Here is a 21,496-nt window from a genome sequence, read left to right as displayed (position 1 = left end):
AGCTACACAAAAGAAACTCAAAACGCTGGGCCACCGGCCCAGGATCATCACATGTGCACCATAAGTGTTTGTATGCTGGACCATGCTCTGAGAGAAAGCCACCACCTCATGGCCCAGAAGTAGCAAAGCATTATATGTCATAATGTTTGTTTTCTTAAGCTATCAATAAATATGGTGTGTATGTGCATATTGCTTTATAAATAAAAAAAAAAATTAAATCAAACTTGTGCCTCACAATTTGTTTCTCTTAATTGAATTCCCTTTAGTTGAGGTTTGTAGCATGGTGTGAATACAACATAACATACAAGGTATTTCACAGAAATTGAAATAATTTAAAAATACCCAGGCCGGTCTTTGTAAAGGCCAATGGGGGACAGATCTACCAACTAATCACATGTGAGTGATGAATTGTGATGTCATTTTTTTCACCCAATTACTGAGAACCCAAGTTGGTCTGTTGCTGCTGCTTCGGCTTGCAGGCTGCTATTCATATGTAAAGTAGAGTCGTTAACACCACTAGCAGCGCTCGCGTCAGTATACGGGTCGAAAATCCCTCTTTTCGTGCAGTATCCATGTCATAAATCTGTTTTCTTGTTTATTGTACAGGTTTTTAGTCTTTTTTTTTTACATCAACTTGCCCATGCTTTCCTTTTTTAAAAACACACTTTAAAAAGCTGCACATTTTCTGGCTTCCTTTTCTGAAGCGGTGCAGGCTCTTACATCATCGCTTCTCTCTCCACTTCAGAGAAACCCATCTCCTTAACTAGAGAAATGGGGGTGTGGCTGTATACAAATAACGTGCAGATTGCAGGCAGTGAGTGCTCACCTGTGGATATGAATTTAGTATGATTCACTAACATATGCACCTCAGTAACACCTGAATTGGCTGGTGCACGTGTGTTATGACTCTGACTCCAATTTGGTATGTGAATTACTTTTTTGCGCAAAGTACATTTCCATTTACATATTAGTGAATCAGTTCCAATATCTGGGTAAAAATACAATGCAGTAGAAGGAAAAAAGTAACATTAATCAGAAATACAAAGTTCAAGTACATTAAAACTGTAAAGTGTTAAGGTACCACTGGTCTAATCCATGCTCTCATCCAATTGCATTGGTCATTGTAAGGTTACAACAGTAGAGTACTCTAGACCAGTGACCTTGGTTTCCTTTATATCCACCCAAAGCTCAAGCAAAAAAAAAAACCACACATCATTTTCTTTTTAATGAGTTCACCAACATTGATCACAAAACAGAAAAATGTTTTAACGATACAGGGGTACCAAAAACCAAAGCAAAAATATGTATCTATCTCTGTATTTGCTGATCACTTGGTCATATTTGTGGAGAACAGTGAAATATAAAACTAACACAGTTTTAAAATGACAGAAATCATGTTATTTCTATGTTGTATTCAAAAGCATACTGTTGCAGATTATTTTAATGAAAGGTCATATTGTACACTGTACACATTAAAAAATCCAGTAAGGTTTATATTTTCCACAATATGTGAAGTTATCTTCAAAAGAGTCATCATCTGTATCTGAAGACATTTTTTTTTTTATCTCACTGCCAGTGTAAAAATTTAACCTACTATTTGACGCTGGAGTAAACACATTCATTCTGTCTGCTCCTCTGTTTCTTTGACCTGTTGGGCAGGTTAATGTTTAAAGCAACATAGTGGAGGTTGTGTACGTCATGGTCAGCCTGGTAAAAACATATCAGAGTTGTATATCAATATATGGGCTGTGAGAAGAACATTTTGAAAAGTGCTGTGCACGGAAAATATGCTTATTTCAATTGCAATATAATCTGAACAGATGACACGTACCTCTGCAGAGGGAGCTGAAAACTTTGTTTGAGGCTCTGAATGTGAAATACAAAAACAGTAATCTTACCAAAAAGCCAAAATGAGTGAAGACAAGCTGACAAATGCAGAAACTTTTTCCTGTACCTGACTTGAAGCTGTTACATTTGCTCATCTTATAGAGTAGAAACGCCAGTAAAACAACCAGGGCGGAGGTGAAGGCCAGTGCTCCACTCAAGAAGTACATCAAGACAAGAGATTTGACCTCGTCTGTATGGAGCCAGACATCCAGAACACAGACTTCAGTATGTTTTCTGTTAATTTAGAGAATATCAGTGGCTGATTTAGCTGCTAGACTGTTACTTACCCTGAAAGTCCAGCGTGGTTCCTTCTCCAAACAGTATGTTTCCACATGCGGCAACAGCACAGTAGTAGGTCCCAGCATGGGACACATTCAGACTCCTCATTGTCAAGTTATAGAAACAGGTCTGTGTTTGTGTGTTGGGTTTCCTCTCACACTGATCATTCCTGCCTCCATGGGTGTAAATGAGTCCTGGATGAGGTTCTTCAGAGTCTTTGAACCAGTAAACACTGTGTTCTCCATCACAGGTGCCAGTGTGTACTGTACAGTTCAGAGTCACAGAGCCTCCTGGCTGCATGGTCTCAGATGCAGACTGCTCGACTAAAACTTTGATTTTCAAGTCTGAATCTTTAACACTGACTGTAATGCTCTCTGAAAATGTTGACGTATATAAATAGGAACTTATACAGAAGTAAGTTGCAGAGTCAGAAATGTGCAAATCTGAGATTATTAGGTGGTTTTGACCTGTTTCAGTATCCAGTGTGAAGCGCGGATCACTCTTGAATTCATCATAGAAAGTGGCATTTTTTTCATAGATATAGAAAGTAGAAATGAGCTTTGGTTTCTCTCCTAAAGTTTGCTTATACCAGTAAAACCGTGGCGCTCCTTCACTTTTACTGGAACAATGCAAAGTCACGCTGTCCCCACTTTTAACTGATAAAAAATGTCTGTCTTGGTGAACAGAAGAGGAGGATTTCAGGCTGCTCGTCTGAGCTGAAGTGAAATAAAAAGACAGAACAAATACAGATTATAGACCCATGAAAGCATAGAAAAATATTTAGACTGCAGTTTTAAAATCACAAACTCACCCATTTCCCCCAAGAACAAACACGTGAGATAGAAGAGAAACTTTGCAGATGTCATTGTCTTGAAATAATCGTGCTGAATGAAAAGAACCTGAAACCTTTCTTCACTCTTCTGAGAGAAGACTGTGTGTGATTGGCCAAACAGAGGTGACACAGTGTGTCTTTTTTTAGGAAACATGATCACATGTTCAGAGCCACCTATAGTGTTAGGCTTAGTGCCTGGAAATAAATGATAGAGAACACAGAACTCATCAATTTTGTATTATTTTTAACATCACTACAAAATATAAGAGCAAGACTTTACAGCTAATAGCACAGAAGCACTGCATGAATCTCAATTAGCATCTTTGCTCCATTAAGGGAATCATTTTCAGTCAAAAAAAACATGCTTTTTATCTTAGTAAATAGACCAGAGGTTTTCCCCCTCTGTCTGGTGGCATAGCATGGTTGTTGGTGTCTTAGGGTTGCCAGAGGTCAATGATCTAATGGAAAGACAACAGTAACTGAGCCTCAAACCATGAAGAAGATAAACTACAGCAACAATAGTCCACACAAGGTGCAGAAGAGTGATAACAAGTTGGACATAATAAGGTGGGGGGAAAGAAACACAGCAAACACAACGTAAGCCACAGAAAGCAACAGTTACCCAAATAAATCAAGAAAACAAGTGAATGGGAAACAAGGCTTTATTTGACATATAGGTGAACAGAAGGCCTTGGCAGTAGAACCAATTCAAGGACAAATACAGGCCGGGACGACAAGGAACACAGCAGAACTCGCTGGGAAAAACAAGACAAGGGAAGCAAAACTAAACAGTGAACATGAGACAGAAGAAACAAAACAAAATAAAACAGGAAGTAACTAAACATAGAATCACTAAGAGAAAAAAACACTAACCGAGGACACAGAAAGGATGAGAGACCAAACAGACAGGACTAAAGCAGACATGGAACCACAAGGGAAGCAGGAAAACATAGGGATTCAGGAAATACAATAGAAACTTAAACCATGAACAGAACTAAGAACCCCAAACCCCCTAGGAATATACAGTACCAGAATGGGTAAATGTGTCCAAACTTCTGACTGGTACTGTAAATAAAAGGAAACAATGAGGAAATACTGGTTGTTTCCCAGAGGTCACTACACATGGCCTTACAGCTGAGAAGTTTACAGCAACTGTGTATGCTGTCATGTCAATATGGACCAAAATCTGTAAGGAATGTTCCCAGCATACTGCTGAATCTAAGGCAGTGTTTTTCAACCTTTTTTGAGCCAAGGTACATTTTTTTCATTGAAAAAATCACGAGGCACACCACCAGCCAAAAATGTTAAAAAATCATACTCAATACGCCAATATTAACAATATAGTCATTCTTATCAAGTGTCTTGAATAGGAATCAAATAAACACAAAAAGATCTTTATCATATAATATATATCTTCTTTCAAATAAAAAGTGCACTTAACATGTCCACTTCAAAAACACAGCTTGAACATAACAAATGCCACAACAATGTGGTCTTATAGTAGAAAACCTCAGTGTTTTGCAAACTATAATTCTGTCCAAAAGCATTCTATTACCAGGAATAACACAAGAGAACAATACATGAGATAGAGGCAAGCTCACAGCTAATGACAGTTTAATATCATCATCATCCATAAGTCCCCATACAGTGTTTTAATGGATGAAGGTTATCATTGTTAACTATAACCCTATACCACCGAACATGTCATAATCGGCTCAGTGTACTTCAAAAGTGCCACCGTTCGCGGAGTTACGCAACAATTACCATAATAAAACTTTAATAATACCCTATGTTGGTTGTGAAGTGCAGTTTCTCAGCTTTCAGAAACTGTTTCAATGTTTCCGATAGGACAAACAGTCGCGTTATTACGGTAACTCAAAGTTCCTTTGATCAACCGCCTCAGGCTCTGTGCTGCCAACCAGCTGTTCGGCTAGTAGCGGCAATCGCCCGGCAGTTTAGGGTTATAAATGTGTATGTATGTATGCTGTGTGCGCGTTTCAGATGGCTCTCATGTTGCAGAACTACCGCTGCAAACTGTCGGTCTGTGCATTCAACCGGTGCTTTGCGTGCCTCCAGTTTCTTGTTGTGGGGTTTTAAAAATGATTGCGGTGAAGGAGTCGCTCTCATGCCTCCGCTAGAGACGACACTCCCTGGCCAATCAGTGGCATGCTGTCCTCCGCGTCACATTGTATCGCCTCGGACCGTTTAGAACCTCGGGTGAGTGAGTACGGAAAAAGGACCGGCAAAGTGTTCCTGATTCTAATGGAGATGCCGTCAAATCGCGGAGAGTCGTTCTGTATGGAAACGCGGCTCAATTCTCTTGTCTCTATGTACAATGCAATTCGCTACCTGCTGCTGTCTAGTCTAGTGATACGGAAACGTATTATGCTCCAGTCACTACAGCACAGACACTCGTGGCATATTACGTGAAACTGGATAATTTCCCACGGCACACCTGACGATCTCCCACGGCACACTAGTATGCCGCGGCACAGTGGTTGAAAAACACAGATCTAAGGGGTAGTCTAACCTGGGGCTAGCAAGTTGCCATGAAAAAGTATTTGCTCCCTTCCTGATTTCTTAGTTTTTCTTTATTTTTTCCACATATTTGTCATACTTACATGTTTCAGATCATCAAACAAACCTGGCCCTCTGTGAAAAAGTAATTCACCCCCTAAACCTAATAACTGATTGTGACACTCTTGACAGCAAGAACTACAGTCAAGCATTTGTACAGTCAGTGTTTGTTGTTGCCGTGGAGGCCTTTTGACTCACTCTCCTTTGCAGAATTGTTTTAATTCAAACACACTGGAGAGTTTATAAGCATGAATGGTTTGTTTAAAGTCATGCTAAACGATCTCAATTGGTTTTAAGCCCACACTCTGACTCGGCCACTCCAAAACTTTATTTATATATTAATTTTTTTGTGTTTTGGATTATTATCTTGCTGTTTAACCTGAATGTGCTTGATCCTCAGGGCACAAACTGATGGCCAGGCAAGATACAAGAGAAATGTTGCAGATGCCATCATGTTCAAACAGTTGTGCTGAATGAAAAAATGGTGACCCTTTCTTCACTGATACAGTATGTGAGAAACTTGATCACATGTCTACATTAGGTTAAGCTAGACTGACCATGTGTCAACACACTAAATATGGTGCAGAGAACATGTTTGTGTGGGTCAATGTGAGACACAGAGGATATAATTTTGATGTATTGAATGTCGTTGGGATCGGGTGCAGTGTATGCTGGGTGGTGGCCATGGGCAGAGGCCCTGGTAGACCGATCCCAGGCTATTGAGAGACACCGCTATATATAGTCGGGCTCACCTCAACGCATGGCCTGGGCTCTGGAACCAGTCTCCTGGAGAGGGGCTGGACTCTGTTCCGGTCTGGAGTTGCCCTCGGTGAGGTGGGTGTCCGTGTATCTCCCCTACCTTGCTGCCTGTACGCCGGAGTTTTAACCGGTAGATGAGAGGGTTGCTTCCCTGTGCCTCTGGGCCGGCGAACGGGTCCTGACTGTCAACTGATCACCACCTGGTGGTGAGTTGGATAAGGTGGCAGTAGAGGATGCTGGACAGACTCGGCGCACCTAAACATATTGTGAGGGGTGTGCTGGGAATGCCTGGCAGTAGCCCCAGTCCGTAAGAGCTTCAACTCCCACCTCCAATAGAACTTCGACAGGATTCCGAGGGAGGCTGAGGACATTGAGTCTCAGGGTCTTGTTCACAAGTGACAGGAAAAGGGAACAGGAGATTTACAGATGGATCGGGGCTGCGTCTGCAGTGATGCAGACTCTGCACCGGTCTGTCGTGGTGAAGAGGGAGCTGAGCATAAAAGCGAAGCTGTCGATTTACAGGTTGATCTGCGTCCCTACCTTCACCTATGGTCATGAGCTTTGGGTAGTGACCGAAAGAATAAGATTGCAAATACAAGCGGCAGAAATGAGCTTCTTCTGAAGGGTGGCTGGCCTCTAGAGATAGGGTGAGAAGTGCAGCCGTTTGTGAGGGGTTCAAAGTAGAGCCGCTGCTCCTCCACATCGAAAGGAACCAGTTGAGGTGGCTCGGGCATCTGATTAGGATGCGTCCTGTGCGCCTCTCGGGTGAGATGTTCCAGGAATGTCCAACCAGGAGGAGGTCCCAGGGCAGACAGGACACTCTGGAGAGATTATACCTCTCGGCTGGCCTGGGAACGTCTTGGGGTTCCTCCAGATGAGCTGTTGAGCTGTGTTTATTTTTTTCTATCATTTGATTCTTATTTTTGGGCGGTTGAGTTTTGGATTTTGATTTCGTATTCTATTGTAAGTTTGATCCTTGCAGTATTATTAGACTCCGTGTTTACTGTATTCTAGTGATAAAACTTGTGTTTGTGCTCATGTGTAATGGTACTGTGAGTAGGACGGTGGTGCCGTTGGTGTCTCTAGAGTTCCTGTTGATAATTACTTGAACCTGAACGAGCTTCCATCCATCCATCCATCCATCCATCCATCCATCCATCCATCCATCCATCCATCCATCCATTCTCTTCCGCTTATCCTTTTCAGGGTCACAGGGGGGACTGGAGCCTATCCCAGCTGTCATAGGGCAAGAGGCATGATACACCCTGTACAGGTCGCCAGCCTGTCGCAGGGCCAACACAGAGAGATAGACAGTGTCTGTGTATCTTCAATGCTATGTCCTGGGGTTTCTGTGGAACCCTATGAAGATTCTTGGATTTATGTTTTTTTTTCCCTGTTTTTATATTTATGTTTACAATTTAATAAAAGATTAGCTTTATTTTATTTAGTCTGCCTTGAGTTCTACATGTGGGTCATTAATTGAGTAATACTTCATAAGACGGCCCACAACTACGGCCATAAGGGATGTACCCTGTAGTTAAATTTAAGTTATACATAATTTCTGGGACTAAATGAATTAATAAACATACATCAACAATTACTTATGTAGATGTTGGTGGTTGTAAAACCAAAGCCATATATGTACAATATTATATTTAAGATGCTCAGAAAAACCTCCTTTTGGTATATAGTTCCAGACAATGAGAGCTGTGAAAGCCTTTGACAAATTTGAGTGTAACAGCATCATGGTATCATGCAACAACAATCACTCACAAAATATGTCGAGGCTAACTATTTGTCAGCGTGCACTCAATCAGTGTAGTGTTTTTGAGTTAGTTTTTTTTTGTTCTGTTGTAAGATCCTCGCCCTCAGGTGGTCAGAAGCATCACCCCTTGCAGGAAGAAGGCTGTTGGTTGGAATGCAATGGTTGGCCTTTTTTGGAATTTGCATGGTCTGTGTCGATGTGGGACTTGAGTGGATACTCTAAAGTCCTACATGAATATGTGTTTGAAATGTGACTTGTATTGTAGTATTGCAGTATTAGTAGTCAAACTACAAAGGTGCAATGAAAATGTCAGTCCAGTTGTTATCTAGTGATGGAAATGTTGATAGAACAATTTTATAGAAAAAAGTTAAAAACAGAAATGTTTACTGACATAAGATCGAGTACGGACAGTGAAGTTTGTACAGAACACATCAGAACAAAGCTTTAACAATACACTTCTGAATCATATCATGCTTAACATGGAATATTTACAAATCACAAAGTTCATTAAATACACAAAGTAACTCATATCTCCACAGCCCTTATTGTGGCAGAGTGGGGTCTGTACCCGACTGCCCCAGGAAAGAAAAAATATCCTTCAACATAATATTTAAACAAAATATAAAGAATTACTTTTGACAGCGCTTAGTTAAGGTGGGATCCTTCAAGTCGAAGATTTGGATTTACAAAAAGATGACCTTGAAAAGTCCTGCTTTGATCACAAAAACTATAAGAGAGAAAACCAGAATGTTGTATTCATAAACATGTAATTACCTCTCAAACAGATGCATTGTCATAAACGTAGACTTAAACAGGAAAAAATAGGAGCAGATTCCAGTTTGTGGAAGCTGCCATGTTGCCCTGTTGATCTTGTATATGGTGGCTGACATGGACATCACTGTTTACGTGTGTGGCTACAGATTGGCCACATACATAGTATACCTTACAAGTTATTTTTAATCTAAAGATGATAAATAGTTATTTTAAACCATATATGATCATTTAATATTTGTTCATGTACATTTTTATTTCAGACCAAAGACAAGATGAAAAACATATTTAGATATAAATCACAATAATCACTACAGCTGAAAAACTAAAACTCATCATTATACCATAAAACAGTCTATGTCTGGTGTGTGTGCTTTATACTGGAGTATACACATTCATCCTTGGTGTTGCTTCTCTGTCTTCTTGCTCCTTTCGTCATAGTTGTTCTAACAGCAGCATAATGAAGGTTGTCCTCTTGGGTGCTCTGGTGACCAATGAAAAAATAAATCAGTAAATAGTTAACCAACTAAAATTTCATTTCCTAAAAAAAAGAACATGAACTTCAACTATGTTTAACTCACCTCTAAATTTGTTGAATTGTTTGCTTTTGAGTCTAGAGAGGAACAAAAAGTAAATTATTTAAATTTAATGCCACTTTGTAAAATCAGAGCAGTAAAATATGAACAGAGTTTCTTACCTGTGGATTGGCAGCTGTTGTTTTTGTTCATTTTAAACACTAAAAATGTTGATAAAACACTGATGATCGTGGTGAGTGTTAATGCTGCGCTTAAGAAATACACCAGGACAGGAGAACCCTGCTCATCTGTAAATCCACAAGTTACAGAGATTTTCTTTGTTCATCAAATAGGATTTATTGTTATCACACTTAATCATACAATTTGAGTTGATATGAATAAAACAAAGAGACTTACCTTGAAAGTCTAGTTTGGTCCCATTTCCAAAAAGTAAGCGTCCACATAGGGCAACAGCACAGTAGTAGAGCCCAGCATGGGACTCATTCAGGCTCTCTATTGGCAAGTTGTAGACACAGGTGTGTGTTTGTGTGTTGGGATTCCTCTCACACTCATCATTCCTGCCTCCACGGGTGTAAATGAGTCCTGGATGAGAGTCTTCAGCATCTTTGAACCAGTAAACACGGTGGTCTCCATCACAAGGCCCACTGTGTACTGTACAGTTCAGAGTCACAGAGCCTCCTGGCTGGAGGGTCTCAGATGCTGACTGATGGACTAAAGCTTGTATGTTCAAATCTAAGTCATTGACATTGACAATAATGGTCTCTGAAAATGTTTGTGTATATAAATAAGACCTTATACAGTAGTAAGTTGCTGAGTCAGAAATGCTTAAGTCTGAGATGATCAAGTGATTGTTTCCTTTCCCGTTATCCAATCTAAAGCGTGAACTATTTTCAAATGCATCATGAAATCGAACAAAAATCTTTTCAGACTTATAGAAGGTAGAAATTAGCCTTGGTCTCTCTCCCAAAGTTTGCTTATACCAGTAAAACCGTGCAGCAGCATTCTCTACATCGTAGCAATGCAAAGTCACACTGCCGCCAGATTTAACTGATATGAAACGTGGTTCTTGATGAACAGAGGAAGATAATTTCAGGTAGTTTGTCTGAGCTGTAGTGAAAGACAAAGTAAATACACATTGTGGACACATGAAAAGAAAAGAGAAACCTGGAAATAGACTTTAAAAGAATCAGATAGTGGTTAAAACAAACTTACCTGTTGCACCCAAGAACAAACACATCAGACAGAAGACGATCTGTACAGATGCCATCGTGTTCAAACAGTCAAAAGCATGTCGACGCTTCCTTCACTTTTCTGAGTGAAGATTAGATTTGCTTGGCCAATCAGAAGTTACACAGTATATGGAAAACTTGGTCACATGTCCACTGACATCTGTCCTGTTGAGCTCAGTGGCTGTGCTCAGAAAAAACCCAACATAGTTTAGATTAGAGATTAAATATGTCAGATATCAACACTAAATGTGCTGCAGACAATAAATTTGTTTGGGCAGGGTGAGTTCATTTTGATTATAATATCTAATATAAAAATAAATAAATAACACATACAAAGTATGCATTTTGGAGTTTTTGAATGTTTAGTTACCTGGTTGGATTTGGAATTATGTTTAGATTTTTTAGTCATTTGAAGTTTTGATTCTTGTTTCCTTTTAGTTGAGTTCTGGACAACTGTTTTGATTTCCTATTTCATTGCAATTTTGAGCCTTATTATTATTATTATTATTATTATTAGACTTACTTAGCTGTGGTGTTTTCTTTTATTTATTTTTTAACTTTTAGTTGCACATCTGCACACCAACCTCTTGACGTTTATACTGGAAGTATGTTAACTCCTCTCCTGCACCCTCCTGGCAGGCCCAAGTGGAGATCCTTATAGTCATCCTGCTGCGTCAGCTGCAAATGTTGTTCCTGACTGTAGCGAAAAATATCACCCACTATACGAATTTGCTCTGCTGGAGCTCAGCCAGCAGATTTGTATAGGATGCATCTTGCATTGGATTATCTACAACAGTTTGATTACAGCGGATCAAACATCAGCAACAGGACATATCCACAGTATTCCTGACTTCGCGCCACTACCCATAATTCATAGCGGAAACCGGTTGTTTACTTCCGTTTCCGCTGTTCACGGTTACGTGCTTACACACTTGCCGTTCAGTTTAACATTTTGACACTGCAGTCTCTTTTACCTGGCCTAAAGGGTACCACATCGGAGGTGGAGACATTGCAAGGATGTTTTAAAAAGCGAGGTAACAGTGCCGCACCCATCACTTGTGTAAATGACATGAAATTATGGCCCAAAGTCAGCTACATCGACATTATCAGTTACCTTTTTTTTTTTCCGAAGGTGTTGATTGCGAGGAAATCGCGTAATTATAAGAGCACCAGATTACCCTCAAAGCAATAAAATCAATAAAATAATGCTTAACAAACAGGGCAACGTTGTTTTCCTTAAAGCAGCTGTAGAGCCGAGCCAGCGCATGGGCCAAGCTAAGCGCTTAGCATGGGTCATGCTAAGCGCTTAGCATGGGTCATGCTAAGGGAAAGTGGAGCGGTGGAGACAGTCTGCTGTACTTGTATCGCAGATTAGGGGAATCATGTAGTGATGCTGCAGCTATTCTGTGGAAGGTATATCACTGATCTGGATATCAGAGTGTTCAGATCACATTAACAGAAACACTGGACTGGCTGAAAGCTGTGATCGGGGAGACACGCAGCTGTCATCTTGCTAACTGCTACGTGTTTACATGAAGGCAGGCATTGTTTAAGCTTTGTGTAGGCTGTATGCTGTAGTGTCACACTATAAATAAAATAACATAAAAAAATAAGAGGCTGTACATTAAAGGAAAACTTAAAACATAAGGAGAAAATACAGTAACAGGATGTGCAACTGGGTAGTATAATTTGGGGGAAAAAGAACAAATATACAGAATAAAATAATTTGAAAAAATGTACAGACTGACAACCGAAAACAGCACAAGTTGAATCCGAGCTCATGTCCCAACTAATAAAGCCGCCTGTTACAGCACAAAGTAACCGAATTTTGTCATTAACTCTGCCTGTAACTTTGGGTAACCGGAAGTATAAAACTGAACAGCGGAAGTAGCAGTCTGTCATGGCAGCCTACGTGTGCTCTTCCAGAAACCCGTGGATAAAACAGACAAACAAATATATTTGATAGGCTGACTGACACAGACTGCCGCAGTGTAGTTAGTTACTTTCACCATTGTTCTTCACCTGTTTATCATCTCCAGTCACTTCTCAGTGTATCTGTCTTCTCTTTGTGTCTATGTATCTCTGGCACTTTGCATTGCAATGCGATATTATATCAACACAGGGACACCAAAAATCAATATTTTATTCAATAGATTAAAAAAATAATCTGGAAATACTCTGACCAAGAGGACTCATCTCATGCACCACCATCCTGAGGTAATGTTAGCTCAGCAAACTTACATTAAATCGGCTCAACCCAAAAAAACCCCCCATCAAACACTTGACACACTTAGCCTAATAAAGCTACCTCCTAATTCAGAGCAAGCTAATGGCTCAGTCATATAAGTTCAGTTCAATTCAATTCAATTTTATTTATATAGCGCCAAACCACAACAAACTGTCGCCTCAAGGCGCTTTGTATTGTGGGTAAAGACCCTACAATAATACAAAGGAAACCCAACAGTCCTTGGCAAAAGAGGAAAAACTCCCTTTCAACAGGAAGAAACCTCCAGCAGAACCAGGCTCAGGGAGGGGCAGTCATCTGCCATGATTGGGTAGGCTGAGGGGAGAGACAGGACAAAATACATGCTGTGGAAGAGAGCCAGTCATATAATAATAATAATTAATGATTAAATGCAGAGTGGAGTAGAAACAAAGTAAATATAGGTAAAAACAGCAACCTCCTTGCATTCACAAAATCTGTTTCTACAATTTTTTTTTTCTGCAATCGATTGCAACTTGTGGTGACTAAATTGTTGCCCAGAGTTTGAGGGTATTGCACACTCATGACCACTGTTGATCACAAGGCAATTGCACAAGTTGCCTGACAGGAGACTTGCAGACCGTAGTCACTTTCAGAGATTGTTGAAGGGTTGTAAATAATTGTCTAATGTATAAATGCAGAGCTGGTGCCAACATGTTGCCATCAGCCTGAATGCATCTTTGTCAATGAGCACAACTTGAGTTGACTCGATTTAGCTGACTGGCAGCTTGTTGTAAATAATAGCTAAATGTTAATTTATGTCTATGTGAACATTAACAGATGTAATTTTCAACAATTTATTGCAGTTAGTTGCTGTATTTTCAGAAACAGTCTTCTATCAGTCTGTGATTGAATGTTGTCAATTTGCCAGTTACACGCTATCTAACTCCTCCTTATGGCAATGTTTACAGGCAACATTTTATAACACATATTGACAAGGTTTAACTTTGATGACATAATTTTCAGTTGATAAATGCTGATATACATAGCATTGCAATACTCAACATACTCACATTGTTAAAAAGTGCAATAATACAGTAATCCCTCGCTACTTCGCGGTTCGCTTTTTGCGGACTCACTGTTTCGCGGGTTTTCAGTCAATATTAGTGTAAAATATTTACCGCGTTATTTTTGCTGTTTTGCTGGTTTTTGCAGTACTCTTTCTTCACATGCGTAGCACGTGTTGTACAGTAATGTATATATTTGGTGTATAAGTGTGTGGGGAGGGTTTATAAAAACCTAAAATAGTGTATAACTACTAAAATAATGTATAAGTATTAAAAATAAATATAGCATCCCTACTTCGCGGATTTTCACTTATCGCGGGTGGTCCTGGAATGTAACACCCGCAATAAGTGAGGGATTACTGTATCATATTGTGCATGAAATCAGCACAACTTGGGAAATTACCATCTCCAAATCTGATTATATTACACGATGAGGTGAGAATTTTATTCCTCACTTGAAATGTGAAAACCATGGAACCACAAGACATTGAAAATGCTATAGTTTCCATGCCAGGCCACAAGTTGGTGGTGTGGTTGTAGGAGTTGCAAGGATCGTGCGCATGTGTTAGTACCTCCTGTTTTCAAAAAGTGGCATTTTCGCTGTTTACACAGAGAGAGTTTCAAAAACGCTCCACTCTAGAACCTGTTTTCAGGGATTCAAAATGCTGTCATGTAAAAGACAGGCCAAGTTTTATCAGTTTCACTTGAAAATGTTCTTGTGTGAATGGGACCTTAGTGAGACTGCAGAGGTGGCTTGTGGGCAGAGACCTATGGCTCAATTGAATGGTTGAGGGGGAGGCAGAGAGACCCAGAGAGACAAGAAACAAGGAGCTTCTGAACAGATGGTGTTGTGGCAGGTTCTCCTGGGGGAAAAGCAGACTGCGAACTAAATGTGGACTCTAACCAGTTATCTTATTTAGAAACCAATCAATTATTTGCTTATGAATTTTTAACAAGGGGGGCCCAGAAGTAGTGGTGTGGTAGAGTGCACAGACTGATGTACTCACTGTGATTCCTGAGAGAATTAGAGACATTTGAAAAGTGTGGTGTGTTATGTTAGTAAAACCCATTTAAAGCTGTGACCTGAAGAGTTCCTGGCCAGGGTTCCAAAGGGATGCCAAGTTGGTTAGTGACTCACATGTCCAGGAAACTGTGCTCTGCCCCAGAGTCGACTAATGTTTGGAGAGACATTGAACTTATTTCATGACAGATTTTAGCTGGGATCATTTATTGCAGTAGAGATTAATCACAAGATATTTTGCCTTGTGGGATTTGTAGGCCTTAACGTGGTGGTGGTCATGAATGTGGTCACCCATTATCATACATATAGATTCAAGTGAGTCAAGAGAAACAAGCTTTATTGTGTCCACAATATGTGAAGTTATCTTCAAAATAGTCATCATCTGTATCTGAAGACATTTTTTTTTATCTCGCTGCCAGTGTAAAACTTTAACCTACTATTTGACGCTGGAGTAAACACATTCATTCTGTCTGCTCCTCTGTCTCTTTGACCTGTTGGGCAGGTTAATGCTTAAAGCAGCATAGTGGAGATTGTCTGCATCATGGTTACCCTGGTAAAAACAAATCAGAGATGTAGACATAAATATGTGTTGTTTCAAAAACCATAAAAATCTGAACAGATGACACGTACCTCTGCAGAGGGAGCTGAAAATCTTGTTTGAGGCTCTGAATGTGAAATACAAAAACAACAATCTTATTGAAAAGTCCAAATGAGTGAAGACAAGCTGACAAATGCAGAAACTTTGGCCTGTACCTGACTTGAAGCTGTTATGTTTGCTCATCTTATAAAGTAGAAACGCCAGTAAAACAACCAGGGCGGAGGTGAAAGCCAGTGCTCCACTCAAGAAGTACATCAAGACGAGAGAGTTTACCTCATCTGTAGGGAGCCAGACATCCAGAACACAGACTTCAGTATGTTTTCTGTTAATTTGGAGAATATCAGTGGCTGATTTAGCTGCTAGACTGTGACTTACCCTTGAAATCCAGCTTGATCCCATTTCCAAACAGTATGTGTCCACATGAGGCAACAGCACAGTAGTAGGTCCCAGCATGGGACACATTCAGACTCCTCATTGTCAAGTTATAGAAACAGGTCTGTGTTTGTGTGTTGGGTTTCCTCTCACACTGATCATTCCTGCCTCCATGGGTGTAAATGAGTCCTGGATGAGGTTCTTCAGAGTCTTTGAACCAGTAAACACTGTGTTCTCCATCACAGGTGCCAGTGTGTACTGTACAGTTCAGAGTCACAGAGCCTCCTGGCTGCATGGTCTCAGATGCAGACTGCTCGACTAAAACTTTGATTTTCAAGTCTGAATCTTTAACACTGACAGTAATGCTCTCTGAAAATGTTGATGTGTGTAAATAGGAACATATACAGAAGTAAGTTGCAGAGTCAGAAATGTGCAAATCTGAGATTATTAGGTGGTTTTGACCTGTTTCAGTATCCAGTGTGAAGCGCGGATCACTCTTGAATTCATTGTGAAATGTATTTTTTTCATATTTATAGAAGGTAGAAATGAGCTTTGGCTTCTCTCCTAAAGTTTGCTTATACCAGTAAAACCGTGGCACTCCTTCACTTTTACTGGAACAATGCAAAGTCACGCTGTCCCCACTTTTAACTGATAAAAAATGTCTGTCTTGGTGAACAGAAGAGGAGGATTTCAGGCTGCTCGTCTGAGCTGAAGTGAAACAAAAGACAGAACAAATACAGATTATAGACCCATGAAAGCATAGAAAAATATTTAGACTGCAGTTTAAAAACACAAACTCACCCATTTCTCCCAAGAACAAACATGTGAGATAGAAGAGAAACGTTGCAGATGTCATCGTCTTGAAATAATCGTGCTGAATGGAAAGAACTTCAAACCTTTCTTCAATCTTCTGAGAGAAGACTGTGCATGATTGGCCAAACAGAGGTGACACAGTGTGTCTTTTTTTAGGAAACATGGTCACATGTTCAGAGCCACCTATAGTGTTAGGCTTAGTGCCTGAAAAAAATGATAGACAACACAGAACTCACCAATTTTGTATTATTTTTAACATCACTGAAAAATATATGAGCATATTATTACAGTTGGTACTTGTTGACTGTACAGCTAATAGCACAGAAGCACAGAACAGATCAACTCAAACCTCACTGACTACATGAATATCAAATTAGAACTTTTGCTCCATGAAAGGAATAATTTCAAAGTCTAAAAATTTGCTGTTTATCTCAATACATAGACCAGAGGTTTCCCCCTCTTTCTGGTGGCATAGCGTGGTGGTTGGTGTCTTAGGGTTGCCAGAGTTCAGGGGCAGAGCTTCTGGGGGGGCTGGGAGGATGGCACGCCCCCGGTCCGAGCCTAGAAGAGACCGGGATGAGAGAGAGGATAAGATTTCAGGTAGCCAGACCTCTATCGCTTCTGAGGAGAGCTGGAGAAGGGGGGTCCTCTCCTTAGAGTATCCAGATGAGCACGGTGTATGGCCTATTGAACAGCCTACTTTACATCATCCATGATACACTGTTTTACGCGGGGGTTTTAAAGGTTGCCACAGTCAGCACTGAGTCACGGTCGCTAAAACCTTTACAAGACCGACTGACTTTAGTGATGTAGTAGGTGTAAAATACTAAATAAGATGTTGTTGTGCTGCATGACTGGCTTTATTTTCACTCTTACATTTAACTTTAAGACACGCAAACTTTCAAGTGGATCGCCGATTTTTTCTCCAAGTGTATTTTGGGTAAAACTCATCACCAACCTCCACCAACGTCATCATCAGTCACTTGGCAATAGATTGTAAAACTATATGGAGCATTTTTACAGACTAAGCTAACACGAGAAGGACTTCATAACACACATTCTGTTGCGGGCATGTGTATGTTGTAAAATGGTGACATGGTGAGCTTTATTATTTGGGAATAAATGGCGCGGTCATTTGCCCCGCCCCCGGCCCGGTTCCGATTTGTTCCGGTAGGCCCAGAGGTCAATAAGCTAATAGAAAGGCAACGTTAACTGAACCCCAGGGATAACTGGTGGGACATCATAGGGTGGGGGAAATCAGGAAAACAAGTGAACAGGAAACAATTTGACATAGAGGTGAACAGAAGGCCTAGGCAGGAGAACCAATGCAAGGACAAATACAGGCTGGGACAATAGGGAACAGCAGAAGTACATAGGGATTCAGGAAATACATTAGAAACTGAAACCATGAACAGAAGTAGGTAAGAACCCCAAACCTGGGAGTATACTGTACCAGAGGGGTAAGTGTGTCCAAACTTTTGATTGGTACTGTAAATAAAAGGACACAATCAGGAAATACTGTAAAAAGATACAAAACCATTCTCTGGGTCAGGGACCATTACACACGGACTTACAGCTGAGGACTTTACAGCTTTAAAGTCTGTGTGCTGTCATACTAATATGGACCAAAATCTGTGAGAAATGTTACCAGTACATTGCTGAATCTAAGCCATTTAGAGGTTGGAAGAAAAAACAGGGTTCAACCTGGGGACTAGCAAGGTATGTAATGCCATGAAAAAGTATTTCCTCCCTTCTTGATTTCTTAGGTTTTTTTTGTTTGTTTTGTTTTTTTGATTTTTTTCTGCTTATTTGTCACAGTTAGATGTTTCAGATCATCAAACAAACCTGGTCCTATGTGAAAAAGTAATTGCACCCTAAACCTAATAACTGGTTTTGACACCCTTGACAGCAAGAGCTAAGTATTTGTGATAACAGTGGCTCTTTGACATTGCGCTGGAGGAATCATGACTCACTCTTCTTTTTCAGAGTTGTTTTAATTCCACCTCATTGGAGAGTTTATAAGCATGAATGACTTGTTTAAGGTCATGACACAATCTTGGTTGGATTTAAGTCCACACTTTGACTAGGCCTCTTGAAAACCTTTATTTATTTGTGTTTTGGATCATTGTCCTGCTGTTTAAGCTTGATCCTCAGGGCACAAACTCAAGAGAAATGCTGCAAATGCCGTCATGTTCAAACAGTTGTGCTGAATGAAAAGAATGCTGACCCGTTCTTCACTTACAGTACACAGTATGTGGGAAATTTAATCACATATATTTTCATACGCGATATAAGATGAGACAATATCGTTTATATCGATATAGTCTACTTCGCGTTACAATCATACTTGTAGATCCACCAGTTCATCTTTCTCTTCTCCCAGTTTCTCTGCACAGCTTCACACTGCCCTGCCTCTCTCCGCTTCACCCGTTAATCATGCAGGAAGTGACCACACGGCAGTTTTCCCAACTTAGAGACTTTGTTGCTAGATTTAACAACTTTTCAGACCCCATTGGCGACCCCCCACCAAAAGCAACTAGCGACAAATTTAACGACTTTTTCCGGTGAGGTCGGAGAGTTTTGGAAACCTGAAATCTTCCGCTGTCCCTGTGTTTTGTGTATAGACAGAAAGCGTCCGTTCATAGGCTTTGGCATCGCCCGGACTCCCAAGAGTCCCTGGTTGCAGGTAAGAGAGCGCCCCCATACGCAGCAGAAGTTGGTTTGTACTGTAAGTCACGTGACCTTAATAGCGGAAGTGGGTCTTTTTTGTGTGCTTGCACCACATTGCGCGGGTGAGCCTGTTGCGATGATACGTCAGCGCACATGTCTATGCCTTTACTGAGCTGGCAAAAATCCTGCAGATGGAATTTTGTTCATTCAGTCTGTCACAGTATAGGATGTACAGGAGTCCACACAGGAGGAAGCACTTTCCAGTGAAGCAGACTTCACCAGACTGGCTTTTTAAAGAATAAGTCAGCCTTTTGCTATTTTTTTTTGCTACTTTTCTATTTGCATTTTCATATCACAGCTGTGAGTCTTTTTATAGAGGAAAAAAAGCATTAATTTATTTGGGGAGCCTTATTATTTAAATATACCAATAGTTTATTTTTGAATAATTTTTCATGTACATCTACAGCTGAATGTTAATAAAAATGTCTGTGTGACATTCGGGACATGTAGCTTTGACTCAGTAGTACCTTTTTTCTTATATACCTTTTCAGAAGAAAAAATATCGAGATATACAGTACACTGTATATCACCATTCAGCTAAAAAATATGGAAATATTACTTTGGGTCCATATCACACAGCCCTAGTGCAGAGAACATGTTTGTGTGGGCCAATGTGAGACACAGAGACTATAAATTTAATATACTGAATGTAAAAATTTTTTATTTGATGTATTTTTGGAGTTTATTCTATTCTTAGTTGTGTTTGTGTTTTTCTATCACTTGAAGATTTGATTCTTATTGTTGGGAGGTTGAGTTTTGGATTTTCATTTCCTATTTTATTGAAAGTTTGATCCTTGCAGTATTATTGGGCCCCATATTTACTTTATTCTAGTGATGAGACTTGTATGTGTGGGCTCATGTATAATGGTGCTGTGAGTAGTAATCTCTCTGGTGTTCCTTTTAATAATTACTTTGAGCTGACTTATGTTTACAACTCAAAAGATTAGCTTTATGTTATTTAGTCTGTCTTGAGTCGTACATTTGGGTCATTAATTCAGTAACACGTCAGAATACGGCCCACAACTAACAGCATAAGGGATGTACCCTGTAAGTAAATTTAAGTTCTGCGTAATTTCCGGTTAATTTTGTTAATGGCGTGTTATAAATATATATAACCAGTGTTAAGTAGCAAGTAGTTACATGGCTTTGAATAGTACTAAAATGCAGTTAACAGTATTGCAAAACATTTACAAATGAATGAATATATATATATATATATATATATATATATATATATATATATATATAAATAATTACAATTACTAATGTAAATTGTTGGTGATAGTAAAACCAAAGCCGTATATGTATAATATTACATTTAAGATGCTCAGAAAAACTTTTGGTATATTTCCAGACAATGAGGGCTGTGAAAGCCTTTTGAGTGTAACAACATCATGGGGTCATCCAACAAAACTCAACCACAAACTATATCTGGACTAGCTATTTGTCAGCGTGCACTCAAATTTGGAGCAATGATTTTAATTTTGTTTTGTTTTTTCTTTTATAAGTTTCTCGGCCTCAGTTGGTCAGAACTGTCATTCCTCACAGCAAAAAGGCTGTCAGTTGGTCTTTGTTTTGAGTCTGCATGGTTTGTGTCTATGTGGGACTTCCAGCCACACGGTAGATACATTTCTTGAGTGCATACACAAACATATCTAGTGATGGAAATGTAGAAGAAATAATTTTACGGAAAAAAATGTTGACAACAGAAATGTTTACTGACATGAGCTTAACTAAGTTTGTACAGAACACATCAGCACAATGTTATAAAAATACACTTCTGAATCTTATGCTTAATATGGAATATTTACAAATGACAAAGTTTATCAAATACACAAACGCTTACTTACAATGCTATCGTTCAAGGCCAAGATTTGGATTTACATAAATTTGACCTTTCACATGTCCTGCTTCCATCACAATAAAGAAAAAAAAAACTTTAAAAAGACTTTAAACGTACATTAAGTAATTTTTTGCGGTTATTTAATAGATTAAAAAGAATGCAGTGTTCATAAACATCTTCCAACAAATCGATGGATTCTCATGAACGTAGACAT

General features: G+C 39.6%; 3 protein-coding genes across 3 annotated transcripts; all 3 read right to left on the bottom strand.

The window, feature by feature from the left end:
* Positions 1-1,406: 1,406 nt before the first annotated feature.
* Positions 1,407-3,032, bottom strand: LOC115797364 (uncharacterized). The gene is made up of 5 exons (XM_030753929.1): positions 2,978-3,032; positions 2,175-2,882; positions 1,955-2,077; positions 1,832-1,866; positions 1,407-1,707 (listed from the first exon to the last, which is right to left on the bottom strand). The coding sequence occupies exons 1-5, from the start codon at positions 3,030-3,032 to the stop codon at positions 1,594-1,596; spliced, it is 1,035 nt and encodes a 344-aa protein (XP_030609789.1). The 3' UTR covers positions 1,407-1,593.
* A 5,826-nt stretch (positions 3,033-8,858) lies between these two features.
* Positions 8,859-10,673, bottom strand: LOC115797594 (uncharacterized). Its single transcript, XM_030754193.1, has 5 exons — positions 10,619-10,673; positions 9,803-10,513; positions 9,568-9,693; positions 9,452-9,474; positions 8,859-9,354 (listed from the first exon to the last, which is right to left on the bottom strand). Exons 1-5 carry the CDS (start codon positions 10,671-10,673, stop codon positions 9,226-9,228), a joined length of 1,044 nt encoding a protein of 347 aa, XP_030610053.1. The 3' UTR covers positions 8,859-9,225.
* Positions 10,674-15,362: 4,689 nt separating this feature from the next.
* LOC115797353 (uncharacterized) lies at positions 15,363-16,752 on the bottom strand. The gene is made up of 5 exons (XM_030753913.1): positions 16,698-16,752; positions 15,900-16,604; positions 15,680-15,802; positions 15,557-15,591; positions 15,363-15,476 (listed from the first exon to the last, which is right to left on the bottom strand). Exons 1-5 carry the CDS (start codon positions 16,750-16,752, stop codon positions 15,363-15,365), a joined length of 1,032 nt encoding a protein of 343 aa, XP_030609773.1.
* Between the last annotated feature and the right edge of the window lie 4,744 nt (positions 16,753-21,496).

This window comes from Archocentrus centrarchus, chromosome 18 (assembly GCF_007364275.1).
Source record: "Archocentrus centrarchus isolate MPI-CPG fArcCen1 chromosome 18, fArcCen1, whole genome shotgun sequence".
NCBI classification, from domain to species: Eukaryota; Metazoa; Chordata; class Actinopteri; order Cichliformes; family Cichlidae; genus Archocentrus; species Archocentrus centrarchus.
Note: the sequence above shows the minus strand (reverse complement) of the source record. Positions and strands in the feature narration are given on the sequence as shown.